Source organism: Neopelma chrysocephalum, unplaced genomic scaffold (assembly GCF_003984885.1).
Source record: "Neopelma chrysocephalum unplaced genomic scaffold, ASM398488v2 Primary Assembly neopelma1_24, whole genome shotgun sequence".
In the NCBI taxonomy this organism is placed as follows: Eukaryota; Metazoa; Chordata; class Aves; order Passeriformes; family Pipridae; genus Neopelma; species Neopelma chrysocephalum.
In genome coordinates, this window is record NW_020897693.1 from 21431014 (window position 1) to 21443948 (window position 12935).

Here is a 12935-nt window from a genome sequence, read left to right on the forward strand (position 1 = left end):
AACAACCCAACTATGTATTTTGTTTTTCAGTCATTTGTTTACCTCAAGGCTTCAGTACAAGAAAAAAAAAGCAACAACCATGCAACTAATATCAAATGGGGGCTTATTTTCAAACAAACTTCTCTTTCTAAAATGAAGGAATACTCTTAGTGATAGAGGAAACCTGAAGGGTTAATTAAAGGGGTATTTACCTGAAGGGAAGGACATAGAATAAAACCTTATCTAAAACACTTTCAATTCAAAACTTACACATTTTCTTCATTCCTGATGACAGCAGTACCAGACCGCTAAAGAAGGTTCATCTACTGTACATTTTCAGATATGCAGGAGATGAATTCAACTACACTATAATGTGTACATATGATAAATGATTTTGTTGTCCAATATAGTTTTAACTGTGCATTTATACCATGACTGAATGGGACTGCACAGGAATAAACTGAATAGTAATATGCAACTGTAAGATGCACAGTATTTCAAGGACAAGTTTGCATAGTATATGATGCAAGCAAGGTCCCAGTATCATTCACTGGGAACAGTATCTAGAATTGACTAGCTACCAGGCACACACTTACCCTTTCACGGCTAGATGGCATGCAGTGACTTGAATTGGAATACTAATGTTTCCTAGGTAGCTGTTCCTTCCTTTTTTTTTTTTCTTTTACTTTTCCCATATAATTTCACTCTTACATTAGGTACATAATGGACAATGTTTCTCTGATGTCAGAGAAATAATTACTATAACCTCTGTGGTATATCAGAAGTCTCTTCTGCTTACAATACATATTAAGAAGTGGAGGTGACTGGGAAGAAGATGGCTGCTCCCAAAAGCTAGGACTGTATGCAGTTTCTCCACAGAGTCCTATATAATTACAGGTCAGAAACAGGAAACAATCATAACAGGTACATTTTTTTCTTACAGATTAAGAAAAGCGAATCATAGGAATTGCAAGTCAAGAACAAACCAGTTTCCCTCTCACACTCCCATGATAGTTCTGAGTTACTTGTTTCCCTGAATACACACTTTTAAAAAAATACAATAAAACCTAGGATATGTAACACATGAATAATTCAACTTCACAGTTATAAATACTCAAATTACACTTACATAGAATATATAATCACAGAAAATAAAATTCAAGTCATAGAAAAGAATGAAGACTAAAGGGAAAGAAAAGGCAAGGTGGTAAAAGTGATACAAGTTTAGGGCTGTGCCTTCTACAAAAGATCTTTAAAAACAGAAGTCAAGTTTTCTTGCATTCTTTTTTTGTTGTTGTTGGGGGGGAGGTTGTTGTTGCCATTTTTTCTTTTTAAACTGGATAGAATCAAAAAAACCTTCAAGCATCCATGAAGAAATCATGGACTTGCACCTCCCCCTAAAAAACTATAACAACCGTATCTGCCAGAGAAAAGCCAATGAAACAACACAGCCAGCTCTGGGTGTAAAGAAGCCAAGCAGCTATGGCTAGTGAAGGGAGGACAGATGAAAGGTCATATATTGGGGCCCACTTTAAAGCTAGACATGTTGTACAGGTTTGAGGTACCACTGCCACCACAATAAAAAGTCTGATGTAGTACAGGGATACTCAGGTGCTTTTCTATGTATTTGTTATTTTACCATTTATTGTGAAGAGGATGCAGCAAATGCACTTGTACGAAATACAGAACATAGAACCAAACCCATGGCACAGCCCTTACCATCAACATGTATATGGAGAGGGAGGGGATTAATCCCAAAGGCAATTTAAATAATGGTATTTTATATACTTATATTTATATATATAAATAAATGTTCTCAGCAATCTCAGGGTTGTTTTTAGTGCATTGCTGTAAAAAAATTAGTGCAGTTCTCATTAATGTTTAGCTCATAAGGAATAAGAATCTATACATCTGTTCAGTCTCTTCTTGCCACACCTGAAACCCTTACACTGTTTCACCAAACTGAAGGTTTGTAGTCAATTTCTTTAAAATAAGGTGGATGAATTCCACACACTCTGTGACAAGACATGGCAATTTTTGGCAAAACAATTAGAAAAATATGAGGTGCTCTGATCTTAGAACTGAAAAGTTTGTTGATTTAAAGCATTATGCAATGCATAACAAAATTTATAAACAAGAAGATATGTCTCAACAAATCTATCCTTCATGCAAGTGTTTCTTCAGCAGCTAACAACTTGAAAAAATTTCTTACACTTGTTTATTTGGGGAAAGGGACTTAGACAAATCTGTGTTTCAAGTCCTTTCCTACAACCAGACCAAAGTTTCATGTCCCAGGAGCTGCTTCTTCTGGACCCTTCTCTCTTCTGAACCATTGGAGAAGGGGAAGTTTCAGTCTCAAAGAGCTTTACACTTCAGCCCCAAGTTCAAGGACTCCAGTTTCAACAACAGCAACATATTTATCTTCAATTTGAACCAGCAGGATGGTTTTATCTATATGTGACCGACTACTTGGATCTCTGCTGCAAGGCACCCAGCGGTGAATCACCTGGGGGGAAAAAAAAGTATAATAAAATGTAAGCTCCATATGGAGACCTGCCTTATCAAAGTTGTGGCTGATAATTCAAGACTCTTACAGGGCAAAAGGAGCAAAAATATAAGTGCTATGCTGACTTAGTTGTTCATTTTTCAGTGACAACATATCCACAGACAAGCTACTTGTTTAAGTCTTGCTGAAGATCTGCATCTTAAAATCACAGAATCGTTTAGGTTGGAAAAGACCTCTAGGAACAATGAGGCCAACTGTGAGAACAGCTCGCTTACCTGAGAACAGCCAGTCTTTGATTTAGATTTCAGCAGGGACAAACAACTTGACCCAAAGCAGAACCAAACAGTTCATGCAAAGTGAGTAACAACTGAAAAATTGTTACACATGTACAGATGTGGGATATTTTGATGCTCTAGCTGTAAGTCTTAAAATACTTCAGTGTTGTGCAGCACGTAATGGCACAGAACTTCAATGTATCAGGAGTTAGGTGTAAACTACAGTCTCCTCTGAGTCAAAGCCTTTGCCCTAATTTTTTCCCTACTCACTGTGAATGCAAGGTTGATCTTCTGAATTAAGTTATTCAAAGATAATTTAAAATTAGAAGTATTACAAAGAGGAAGGATTTCAGAAATAGAGCTACAAACTACTCTCCCAGACTCCCTTGGATCTACAGAATTCAGGTACTTCAATCTGCTGCTCCCAAGGATACTGCCTGATATTGACCATCAAAAGGTCCCTTTTCTATACAGGCCCTTGTATGACCTTGCATGTCTCTGCTCAGCTGCCTCCATAAAAATATACCCTTAACTTCTGGGTGCCCCAAAGAAACCATAAAGATGCTCCGGTAACACAGTTTTAAATATTGCCAGCTCCAGAGAAACAGAATTACCTCAAATTTGCCAGCTGTGAGAAAAGAACCCTTCATTCAAGACAAGGTAAGTTAAAAAGCAAATAAAATTAATTTTTACAAAATCCAAGACAGTACAGTTTTCAAGAGTTTCTAAAGACACAGGTGGGGAAAAAAGGACAGAAAACCACAAGTGATCTGTATCTTCCAAGATCAAATCCAAGAGATCCACTTCATCTTCATTAAACCCAGCTGACAGCTGACTATTTCTTGAACACTGGGTGAAGGAGATTCAGCTTTGTCCACTGCATGAGATCTATGCTGCATTCATAGAGCATTTCAGCCAGGGAAGCATGGCATCTTTAGTTCCCCTTTGATGCAACAGCATATTTAAGTGGTCTGGTAAAGTCTGACTTCAAAGTGTGTCCATAGAAACTTCTTACACAGCTGTATGGAATGAGGCCAGGAATATTCTATCCCCAGACACATAAAACATTGCCCAGTGAAGTCTCAGGTACTACATCCTTGTTGTCCAACTTAAAAACTGGTGCCTTTGAGACAGCTAAGGGCTGATTCCAAAGGCATCAATATCATGGCTCCTTGAAAACTGTTTACATGCAAAAGTTGTACATACATTAAAACTCACCACAGCCATACCTCCACACTCAGTTTTACCATTTCTTCTATCATGACTGGCATTTATTTGGTCCCCATAAATGATTGATAACATGCAAAATAATGTCACTAGATAGTCAAGAGGTGATAAGAATCTCTTGAGAGGAAAAAGGTTCTTCTACATGCCAGTGTCATGTATCATAGAAAGATAATGCTGAGTATACCTTTATCTCAAAATGTGAAAAAAGCAGCTACATCACAAAAAGGACTGCTAAATTTAATGTCCTTGAAGAAACCTTATCATGTCTTTCTGCCTTATATGTATACTGTACTGCATACTTAGCAAAATGAAAAGCAAAGTTAGGAAAAATAATTTTTTCTACTCTGCAGCAAAGTTTTTAACTACTTAATGCAGAAGTTCGTACTGAGAGCACTGACATAAGGCTTTGTCAGGTAAACTGCTTGATGAGCAGCATCTCAGCAGGTAAGAATAATTTCTGCCTATTTGCAGAAAGGACCACAGCTGCAGGATCAGAAAGGGAATACTATCCTATGAGCAAAGGACTTCACTGATACTAGTATTTTAACCACAGGCAGTGGAAACCATGTCATCAAGTTAAATCCTCTCCTCCTAATCACACACTGGATAATCTGGTGCTTTCCTGTTTCCTCTTAGGTTAAAAGATGTTCTTCTAAAAAAACCTGCCAGTACGCTGCACCAAAAATAGATGAGAAGCATTCAGAACAGCAGCTTACTCTGACCTTTAAATCCTCTTGTTTTAATCTTTCTGTAACATCAATCACTGCACATGTCAGTGTGCTGCAGTTCACAAAATACACTCAAACTCCTGAAAAAAATTGTCCCATGATACTAGACAACAGGACTTGTTTCAATATAACCCTCTACATTCAGTATCTTTATGACATTCTTGATTTGCAATAGTATGTCTAAACCAAACATAACAGTGAATGTTTACAACAGCATTCTACTGCCAGGAGTTAACTACAAGGTAACTCTACTATCTTAAGAGTGGACTTTTAACTCTGATAAATTCCTTCCATGAATAATTGTATTTTCAGGGCCCTTCCTTCACAAACATGTACCAGCAAGGTAAATCCGGCATACACTGCGTTACAAGCATATTGCCATTTCTTACCTGAAGTTTGCACATACATCCACAGTGATGTGGACTTTCAGATGGCACAATCCATCCCCTGAATCCAATTTATAAGTAACACCTCCAACTGAGGTAAACAGTTAAAGACATTCCTTCTTAACTGTCAAAACTGCCATATTCCAAATGGAAATACAATTGTACTGATGAACCAATGCAAACACAATGTCAGTGATTCTTTTACTACTTATCACGGAAAGAATACTCACTGGAGTATCTTTATAGATACAAAGGTTAAAAAAAAAAAAAGTGTACACATCAGTAAAAATCAAAAAGCTTCAAAGATAGATCTGTGTTTTTTCCTCATAAAAAGAGCCTAAATTGGGAGATAAGTTTTCTAACTAATGCAGTAAATTTTTATAAAATGTAGATGGAACACCCCTAAGGAAAAGAGACGAAATTTCAAGTTATAGGCTTGCACAAGTTTTAGAACAGATTTCCTTCTTAAAGGGAAGAAAACACAATATTTAATAAAGAGACATCTAATAAAGAGACATCTAAAGACAATCTTATTTGGCTCTTTTTTGATCAGAATAATTTAAAACCAAATACTGTTAATCATTCAATTTAGGAGCTGCTGGTAAACTGACCTTCTGTATTTGCTCGGGGATTTAAAGAAAATGAAAATGAAAATTGGATGAATGAGTGAAATGCCTGAGAGTTCATGACAAGAGGCAGAAGCAGGCAGGAAGGAGAGATGGTTGACAACATTTGAAACACTATCCTGCATCTTCTGCAAAAAGTTTCAGAAATATCTCTCTGCTTCAAATTAGGACAGCAACAGTGACGCTGAGGACAGCTGCTGATCTAACTTACTAGTACATCTATCTTTGGCTTTGACATCTAGGCAGACTGCCACAGAACCAAGACACTGCTTCAAGTTTAGCTTGGCAACTTCTAAGCAAAACTTACATGGCCTTCCATGCCTTCCTGAGGACTCCAGTCTTTCCAGCTGTTTCTTCCAGCTTTAAGCCGTATCACCTCATCTGGCCACTGCAGCTCTTTCCTTTTTGACACGTTGATCCCTTCCAGTACTTGACTGGGATCCATTAACTATAAGTAGGAATTGAGTTTTGACTGTTAGTTCAGCCAAAATTTAAAAGAAACAGATAAACTGTAACCTTTTGCATACTCCCAGATAACTGGCTTTAACCCACTGAAATTGATTTCTGACCCATTTCAGTGTTGGAAACAAGCTCCAGGCTAGGAAACAGCCTGTGCAGCACTGAATTTGGAAATTAGGCTGTGGTTTCAGACACAGTTGACAATATGTCAGTTCACTAAAGCAACAGCTCTGGTTCCCATTCCCACTTCTTTCAGTTATACTGGCTCACAGCAGGGTCTGGGGAGCTAGCACAACGTAAGCATTGGCAGCACACAGCGTAGTAGGGAAGAGTTAAGTGATGATGAGCTGTTAAAATCGGCTCATTACTTCTTACAGAACATAATATCTTAAGTAACATGGTCTTAGAGAATTTATTGCTAGGCAGAAAAGTATCTATCTACTAGCATGGCTAGATGAGACCCACTCTGTGTTTTGAAGTAAACTGGTCTTTCCACAGGGGAAGCAGGAGAAAACTCCTGAAAACTACTTCTTATTTAAGGACAGAGAAAACTCCATAATGTCCACTATCCAAGGGCACATGTCCACTTTGCCTTTATCCTTCTCACACAGAGAAAGTAAGCAGCTTCATAAAAGGGTCATGGCCGGAAACAAACACTACTAAGGACAGACCCGAAAATTTACTTTGTTAACTTTGCCCACTATGATGCAGTTTACTAAGGATTACTCTAAACTGAGGTGACATCAGCAATCATGTTTATTATGATCTAGTCTATTAAATACACTTCTTGATGTTTTCCACTAATATAATGCCAAAGACATGTATGTGGGGCTGATAAAAGCTAGGAAAGCAAGAATACAAATTTCTGGATTTTCAAAACAAGTAAGGCTGCCAGGATTAATTTAGTAAATAGTGTACTGTTTACTGCTCATTAAACCCTGACATAGCAATAACCAAGGAATAAATACACGTGAAGTGAAAGCAAGTATATTTACAGTTACTTTTGTGGAAAATCTACTTGGCTTCAAAGAAAAAAACTAGTTGCTTTGTACCCTGCAAATGAAGCTGTTTAGCTTTTACATGCTGCAATGTATAAAGGCTAACTATGCAGTGGAACTGAGTTCCGCTGATGTTCTCAATGCTGTACTACAGCAAAACATAAATAATGTAAACCAGGAGCATGCAGGATGGCTTCTTGTCCAGAAAACTTTTTTCTTACATTAGTTGTCCAAAAATAACTGCACAGAAACTGTATACCCAGACATTCCTGAATGTATTTAAAAGTAATGATTTCAACAACATACAAAGTAACAACTAACAAAAGCATGTTGAAACATAGGTTAACTTGTTCTTCTAGACTATTCACCTGGATTCTGTAAATAACGTCATCCTTTTTGGCTTGCATTTGATTTGCAGGGCTTGCATTGCCACCCGACTGAGTTTCAGCTGCATTACTCCCTCCTTCTGTCCCTAGAAAGCCCACAAGGGCATGCTGTTTACAGGCTGGGATGCTTTGGCTGGAGCTGCTAGAAGAGGGCAGTCCATGCTGCACACTGACCCCAGTCTGGCTGGTAGGTTCCATTTGGTTCACCATAGATAGGCGGGACTGGATGGATGATGGGAGGTTACGAAGGGATATCTGACTGGTGGAAGAGCGCCGACAAGGCACAAAGCCTGTTGTGGATGTGCGAAGAGATGAATGACGACTGCCGTAGCAATAAGATGAATGGCTAGCTACTGAGGCACGGGCAGGGGAATGTCTGACAAGGCTGGACTGCACAGAGTGAGAGCTGTGACTGGTGCCTAAAAGTAAAAGATACAGAAAAGTTTGATAAAGCCTCCCACACGCATTAGATTGCTGACACACAAACATTTTAGTACACAGATATATAAAACTGATTGGTCTAATCAACATCATCTGCAACAGTTGTATCGCAGATCTCCATTGCATTTCACAGAGCGGAACATCTGAATACATTCTACTCATCTTGGAATTTCATATTCTGTTCAATTCACAATCCCTGCCAGACAAGTAGCTTGAAAAATGCTTCAGTCTTGCTCTTTCTGCAACTTCTTCCTTAATATTAACACTTAAGTTTCCCAGACTTAAGGCAACAAGGCAGGTACAGATGTTCATGTTTCAAAATACTGAATATTCTTTCTTAATATGCTTGACTATACATTCAAATTTTGGGTCAGAAAATTTGTTAGAACAAAAGCTGTTTTAAAACAAGTTCAGAAGAATTTAATACATTTAAAGTTAAAAACAAACTGCAGTTCATGAGCATTGGGGTCACTACTTTTCCTATAATAAGTATTTGCAAATACCTCTTCACAGAGATATAGATCTAATTATGTTCATTCAACTACATAGATGCATATTTTCTTTGTGAGTAAAGGCAGTCTTTGAAAAACTTTCTCAGCTTTACTGGTTTTCACCTCCCTAACTACAGATCACTATGGACCCTTGGATAGGATTCAGCTAGAATACTACAGAAATAGAGAATTCATTTCACTGTATAAATACAAGACATTGACAAAAAATGAAACAAGTTTAGCATTCACAGACAATACAACAGAAGTGAAAAGATCCAATGTGTAGAGACATGTTATAAAAGTTATTTAATCTATTTGGTCAGCACAACTGTATCCCTTTTGCTCAAATCTGTTTGGTAACCTTGCACTGCATAAAATAGTACTGTAGTTTGAGATGAATCCAACAGCTCTTAACACTATATAAAATCACATCACTTTTGTTTGCTTTTTCTTTTAACTTAGGCCAAGGAGCTGAAAGGTCAGTTCCGGCTATAGGATTGAACTTGTATAAAGCTGTTTCTTTGTTTTAAGTTTACCCAGAGTGGAGGGATGAGTTGGTGGATGAGCTGCAGGAAAAGTTGTGGGATGAGATGCAACAGGAGGATGCTGAACTGCTCCAGGTCCCTGCCCTGTAGTTGCATTCCCTCCTCCTTGTGACATGCTGCTCTGTGACTCATTGATAGTTGCATTATTACTTGTGCAAGAAGCTCCACCTCCAGCATCTGAATCTTCAATATTTCCACCACTATTGCAGCCAGCTCCACAGCCCTTCCTTAGTCTGGAAACATAATACAATTGATACATTAAGTCAAGCCTCCTAATATCAGGATTCTATGAAATGCCTTATGACAAGCAAAAAGCTTGACTAAGCACAATCCACAGCACTCCCCAAAAATAGATAAAACCTGACTTTAATTTTTCAGAATATGCTTTGCAAATATAAATGCTGCTTTCTAAGAGATTGCAATTTTCTTCATGACAGCTATCCCATAACAGGGATGACAAGTCAAATGCTCATAGAAGATAGCTTTTTAAAAATTATCCCACCTCTGAAGTACAATAAAGTGATAAAATTCTAAATCTAAAGTGTTGGTAGAACATCCTCATTATTTTGTAACAGTTTAGTAAAATTTATGCTACTTAACACACTGGTCATGCATACTGTTATATTGCAAAATCTTCAGTCTACTCAGAATTGCAGGAAAAGAATGTTTGCTGGATTTTTTTAAAATGTATTCGCTTTCTGTTACCTTCATAAATGCACTCACAACTGTTTGAAGCACATTTTGAACATTCAGACAGTAGGTTAGCCAACATTTCCCAGTGTACATAACTGCACAGTTTTTTAACATTGTTTACACTAATAAACTTCAGATGGACACAAAAAACACAGCACATTTCCTCCTCCCTTCAATTCCTACTTTTCAGTTTTCTTTTCTTTCTGTTGCATTCAAACACACTGACCAGTCCTTTCCAATTTTGTCTGCCCCAGGATCCAGAATCCTGAAGCTGTATACACACCTTGGATCCAAATACTTGCTGTGTCATAGTTTCACCGTTATTCTATTGAGTCTGACAAGCAGGTGATGACAGGAGACAAACACCCCTGCAGTAAATGTGGCATACTCTGAGGTGAAGCAGCACATTCTGTTTTGATGTGCCATAGATGTCTAAGTTAAATATGACTATCAGAACAGTTACAGGACTGTTCAGACTATGGCACTAGCTCCTGGGAGTGGTAAGAACTGGGATGCACATTTCTGAATGCCACACATAGCTGCCACTGTTGCTTTTGGAGCCACAGTCACAGTGGCCAGAAATGCAGTGAAAGTTCTACGGCCTATAAAACACAGCATGGCAACACTTTGTACTGAATTACCCAGGGGTCATGTGGGGAAATGATTATATTATTACCGTTCCAGTTATTTGTTCTGGCTCTGACATTCAGGGTTATTTGTAAGTACTTACGAGATTTTGAACAACAGCTAAAGCTTGTGTTACTTTGCATGAGCATACCCTAACAACATTAATATTGGTACTTTCATGCTAAATATGTGCCAGACAAGAACCCTACCAAATAGTCCTGATTCTATAAAGATGGTATTTTAGACTGCAAAAGCAATGGTACTGAAAAAAATAGTACAGAAGTTGCATTGTCTCTCATTATCAGACCTAATGTTAGAACTGAAGTTATGATTCTTGCATCTAGACTTTGTCTTCTTTCCTCTGAGCTCTATTTACATAGTTTGTGGTCTCAGCATTGAAGATTAGTCCTGTACCAAAGCAGTTGCCACATGCTACTGATGTGCCCAAAATAAAACTCAAGGTGTGTTTATTTTTATGGGACTGACTATTATAAATTATGCTGTGTTGGGCCTGTTGTACAGAACTAGTTAGTGGAATATGAGAGCATGAATACATACTAATGATAACTCATTTCCTCAGCTCACCTGTGCCATGTAGACACTATGAAGTTTCTGATGTTTCCTAAGCTGATGGCTCCCCCAAGAATGTCCTTTAGCTGTTCATGACTATCTGAGTAAGAAGTAGTCAGAGGTGAGACATAGATTGGGTATCCAATTGGCTGGTCACAAGAGGAGTTAATCATGTTCCTCAGAGCTTGTTTAGCATTTTGGATACTTCCTCTCTCTGGATTACGATTACGCAGGAAGACAAGCTCCTGCTGTTGTCCTGCCCACAGGCCACGCACACACTCCTTATTCACCTGCAAAAGCCAAGTAGAGAGAGGCTGTGTCAGAAAGTGAAGCAATGAGAGCGTGTGGTGACTGCTGTGCTATACCAAAGCCTACATGAGCATATGCAATATTGCCCTGCAGAATGGCAAGCATGCATATGCACTTCTTTAACAGGCTGAACTTAGGGACACAGGCTGCAACAATGACAATAAAGCAAATCTAAGAACGGGATGAGAAATAAGATATTTTAAGTCAGAAGGAACTGATTTCCTGATACAGTACTTGCACTGCATGAAAAGAAGCAGCCTTAGCAATAACAAAACAATAAAGATTTGAGTTCAAGTAGCAGTTTGGTACAGTTATTAAAACACACCACAACATACTGTCCCACTGTGAAACGTGCACAAAGCTTACCTTAATGACCCTGAAACTGAGATACCGCTTATTTAGCATAATGATTTTATATTCATTGGTGCCATCATCCATCACGTGACGCAGAGCAAGAAGGGACGGAGAATTGGAAAGAACTGCACTCCGCCAAGCAGGGTCCCCTTCATGTGCTATAACTAGATTTTCTTCGTGGGTTGTTATAGCTTCATAAAGGACAGAAGGATCATCATATTCATCTGGAGAAGTGAAGTGATCCTGTTTCCAAGAATACATGTTCAGTAAGATATGATTAGCGTTTCAGATGTAGCTACATATAAACCCCAAACATTTCAAACTCTTGAAATGATCAGTGCATTACACAAAGTTAGTCATCAAAAATATTGAATACCTACTTTAGAACATTAAAGATAACCTCTTTTCCAACAGATTGGTTCTGTTCGTTTGTTTACTTTTTTAACTTAAAACCAAAATTATCAGAAGCACCTGCCTATCACTGATTCAAATAAATTTCTAGGTGAATTTTACACTACATTTGTATTTATTTATATTGCTTACAGAAGCATTTTAGTTTTAGCTTCTTTTCTTATTCATAAGCCTCCAACTGTAAAACACACTGAAGTAAAGCACTGATTATTCACCAAGACAGCATTATATGAAGAGAGCAACAGGAAGAAAAACAATATTTACTATTAAAAAGTTCACATTGATACTTGATGACAAACTATTTCAGAAACGGGTACTATCAAGACAACTTACATTACTACCAGTCAAACAGAAACACAAAATCTACAAGTTCAATTCAGTATTAGGTCACATTACTTTCTGGTTAAAAAAGGATTGTGGTTAATAGCCAAATTTCCAACACCGGCTGAAGCCTGGATATGCTACTGCACTGCAAGTGAATAAAAACCTTTCACAGATTAATACAATAATGTTCAGAAAAAACCATTTTTTTTAGTTGTTAGAGTGATCTTTATTTTTCTCACTTTTCATTCCCTGACTTAATTCAAGCCCATTCTGCACACTAACCCTCTGAGAACACTCCAGAGCTGTTGAAGTGGTCCTTCTGCTGGTTTCAGCAATGATTTTGTAATTATTCTGCTTTGCTACCTGTACTCCTAACATACACATTCTGCTAAACTCAGAGTTTATGTTACATGAAAGAGTTGATTCAATTGCTGCTAGCTTTGGGGGACTTCTAGAGTCTGCAATGAAGGCAAAAAAAGAACCTTTAATAATAATTTTAAAAGTGCAATTAAGATTTGCCTTTGATTTGCCTATGATTTTCAAGCAATCTATTTTTCTAGAGTACCAATACTTTTCCTTCCTTACAGAGTGCTTTTCACT

The 12935-nt window shown here is 37.8% G+C and overlaps 1 protein-coding gene across 8 annotated transcripts in view; it reads right to left on the bottom strand.

Annotated features, from left to right (window-relative positions):
* Window positions 1-600: 600 nt before the first annotated feature.
* PCNX1 (pecanex 1) overlaps window positions 601-12935 on the bottom strand; it is an 87804-nt gene continuing 75469 nt past the window's right edge. For all 8 annotated transcript variants that reach the window (XM_027707573.1, XM_027707528.1, XM_027707547.1 and 5 more), the window contains 6 exons: window positions 11613-11843; window positions 10953-11227; window positions 9039-9280; window positions 7553-7989; window positions 6035-6175; window positions 601-2485 (listed from right to left, as the gene is read on the bottom strand). In XM_027707573.1, the coding sequence (XP_027563374.1) occupies window positions 2345-2485; window positions 6035-6175; window positions 7553-7989; window positions 9039-9280; window positions 10953-11227; window positions 11613-11843 (1467 nt within the window). In that variant the 3' untranslated portion in view covers window positions 601-2344. The remainder of the gene's footprint in view (window positions 2486-6034; window positions 6176-7552; window positions 7990-9038; window positions 9281-10952; window positions 11228-11612; window positions 11844-12935) is intronic.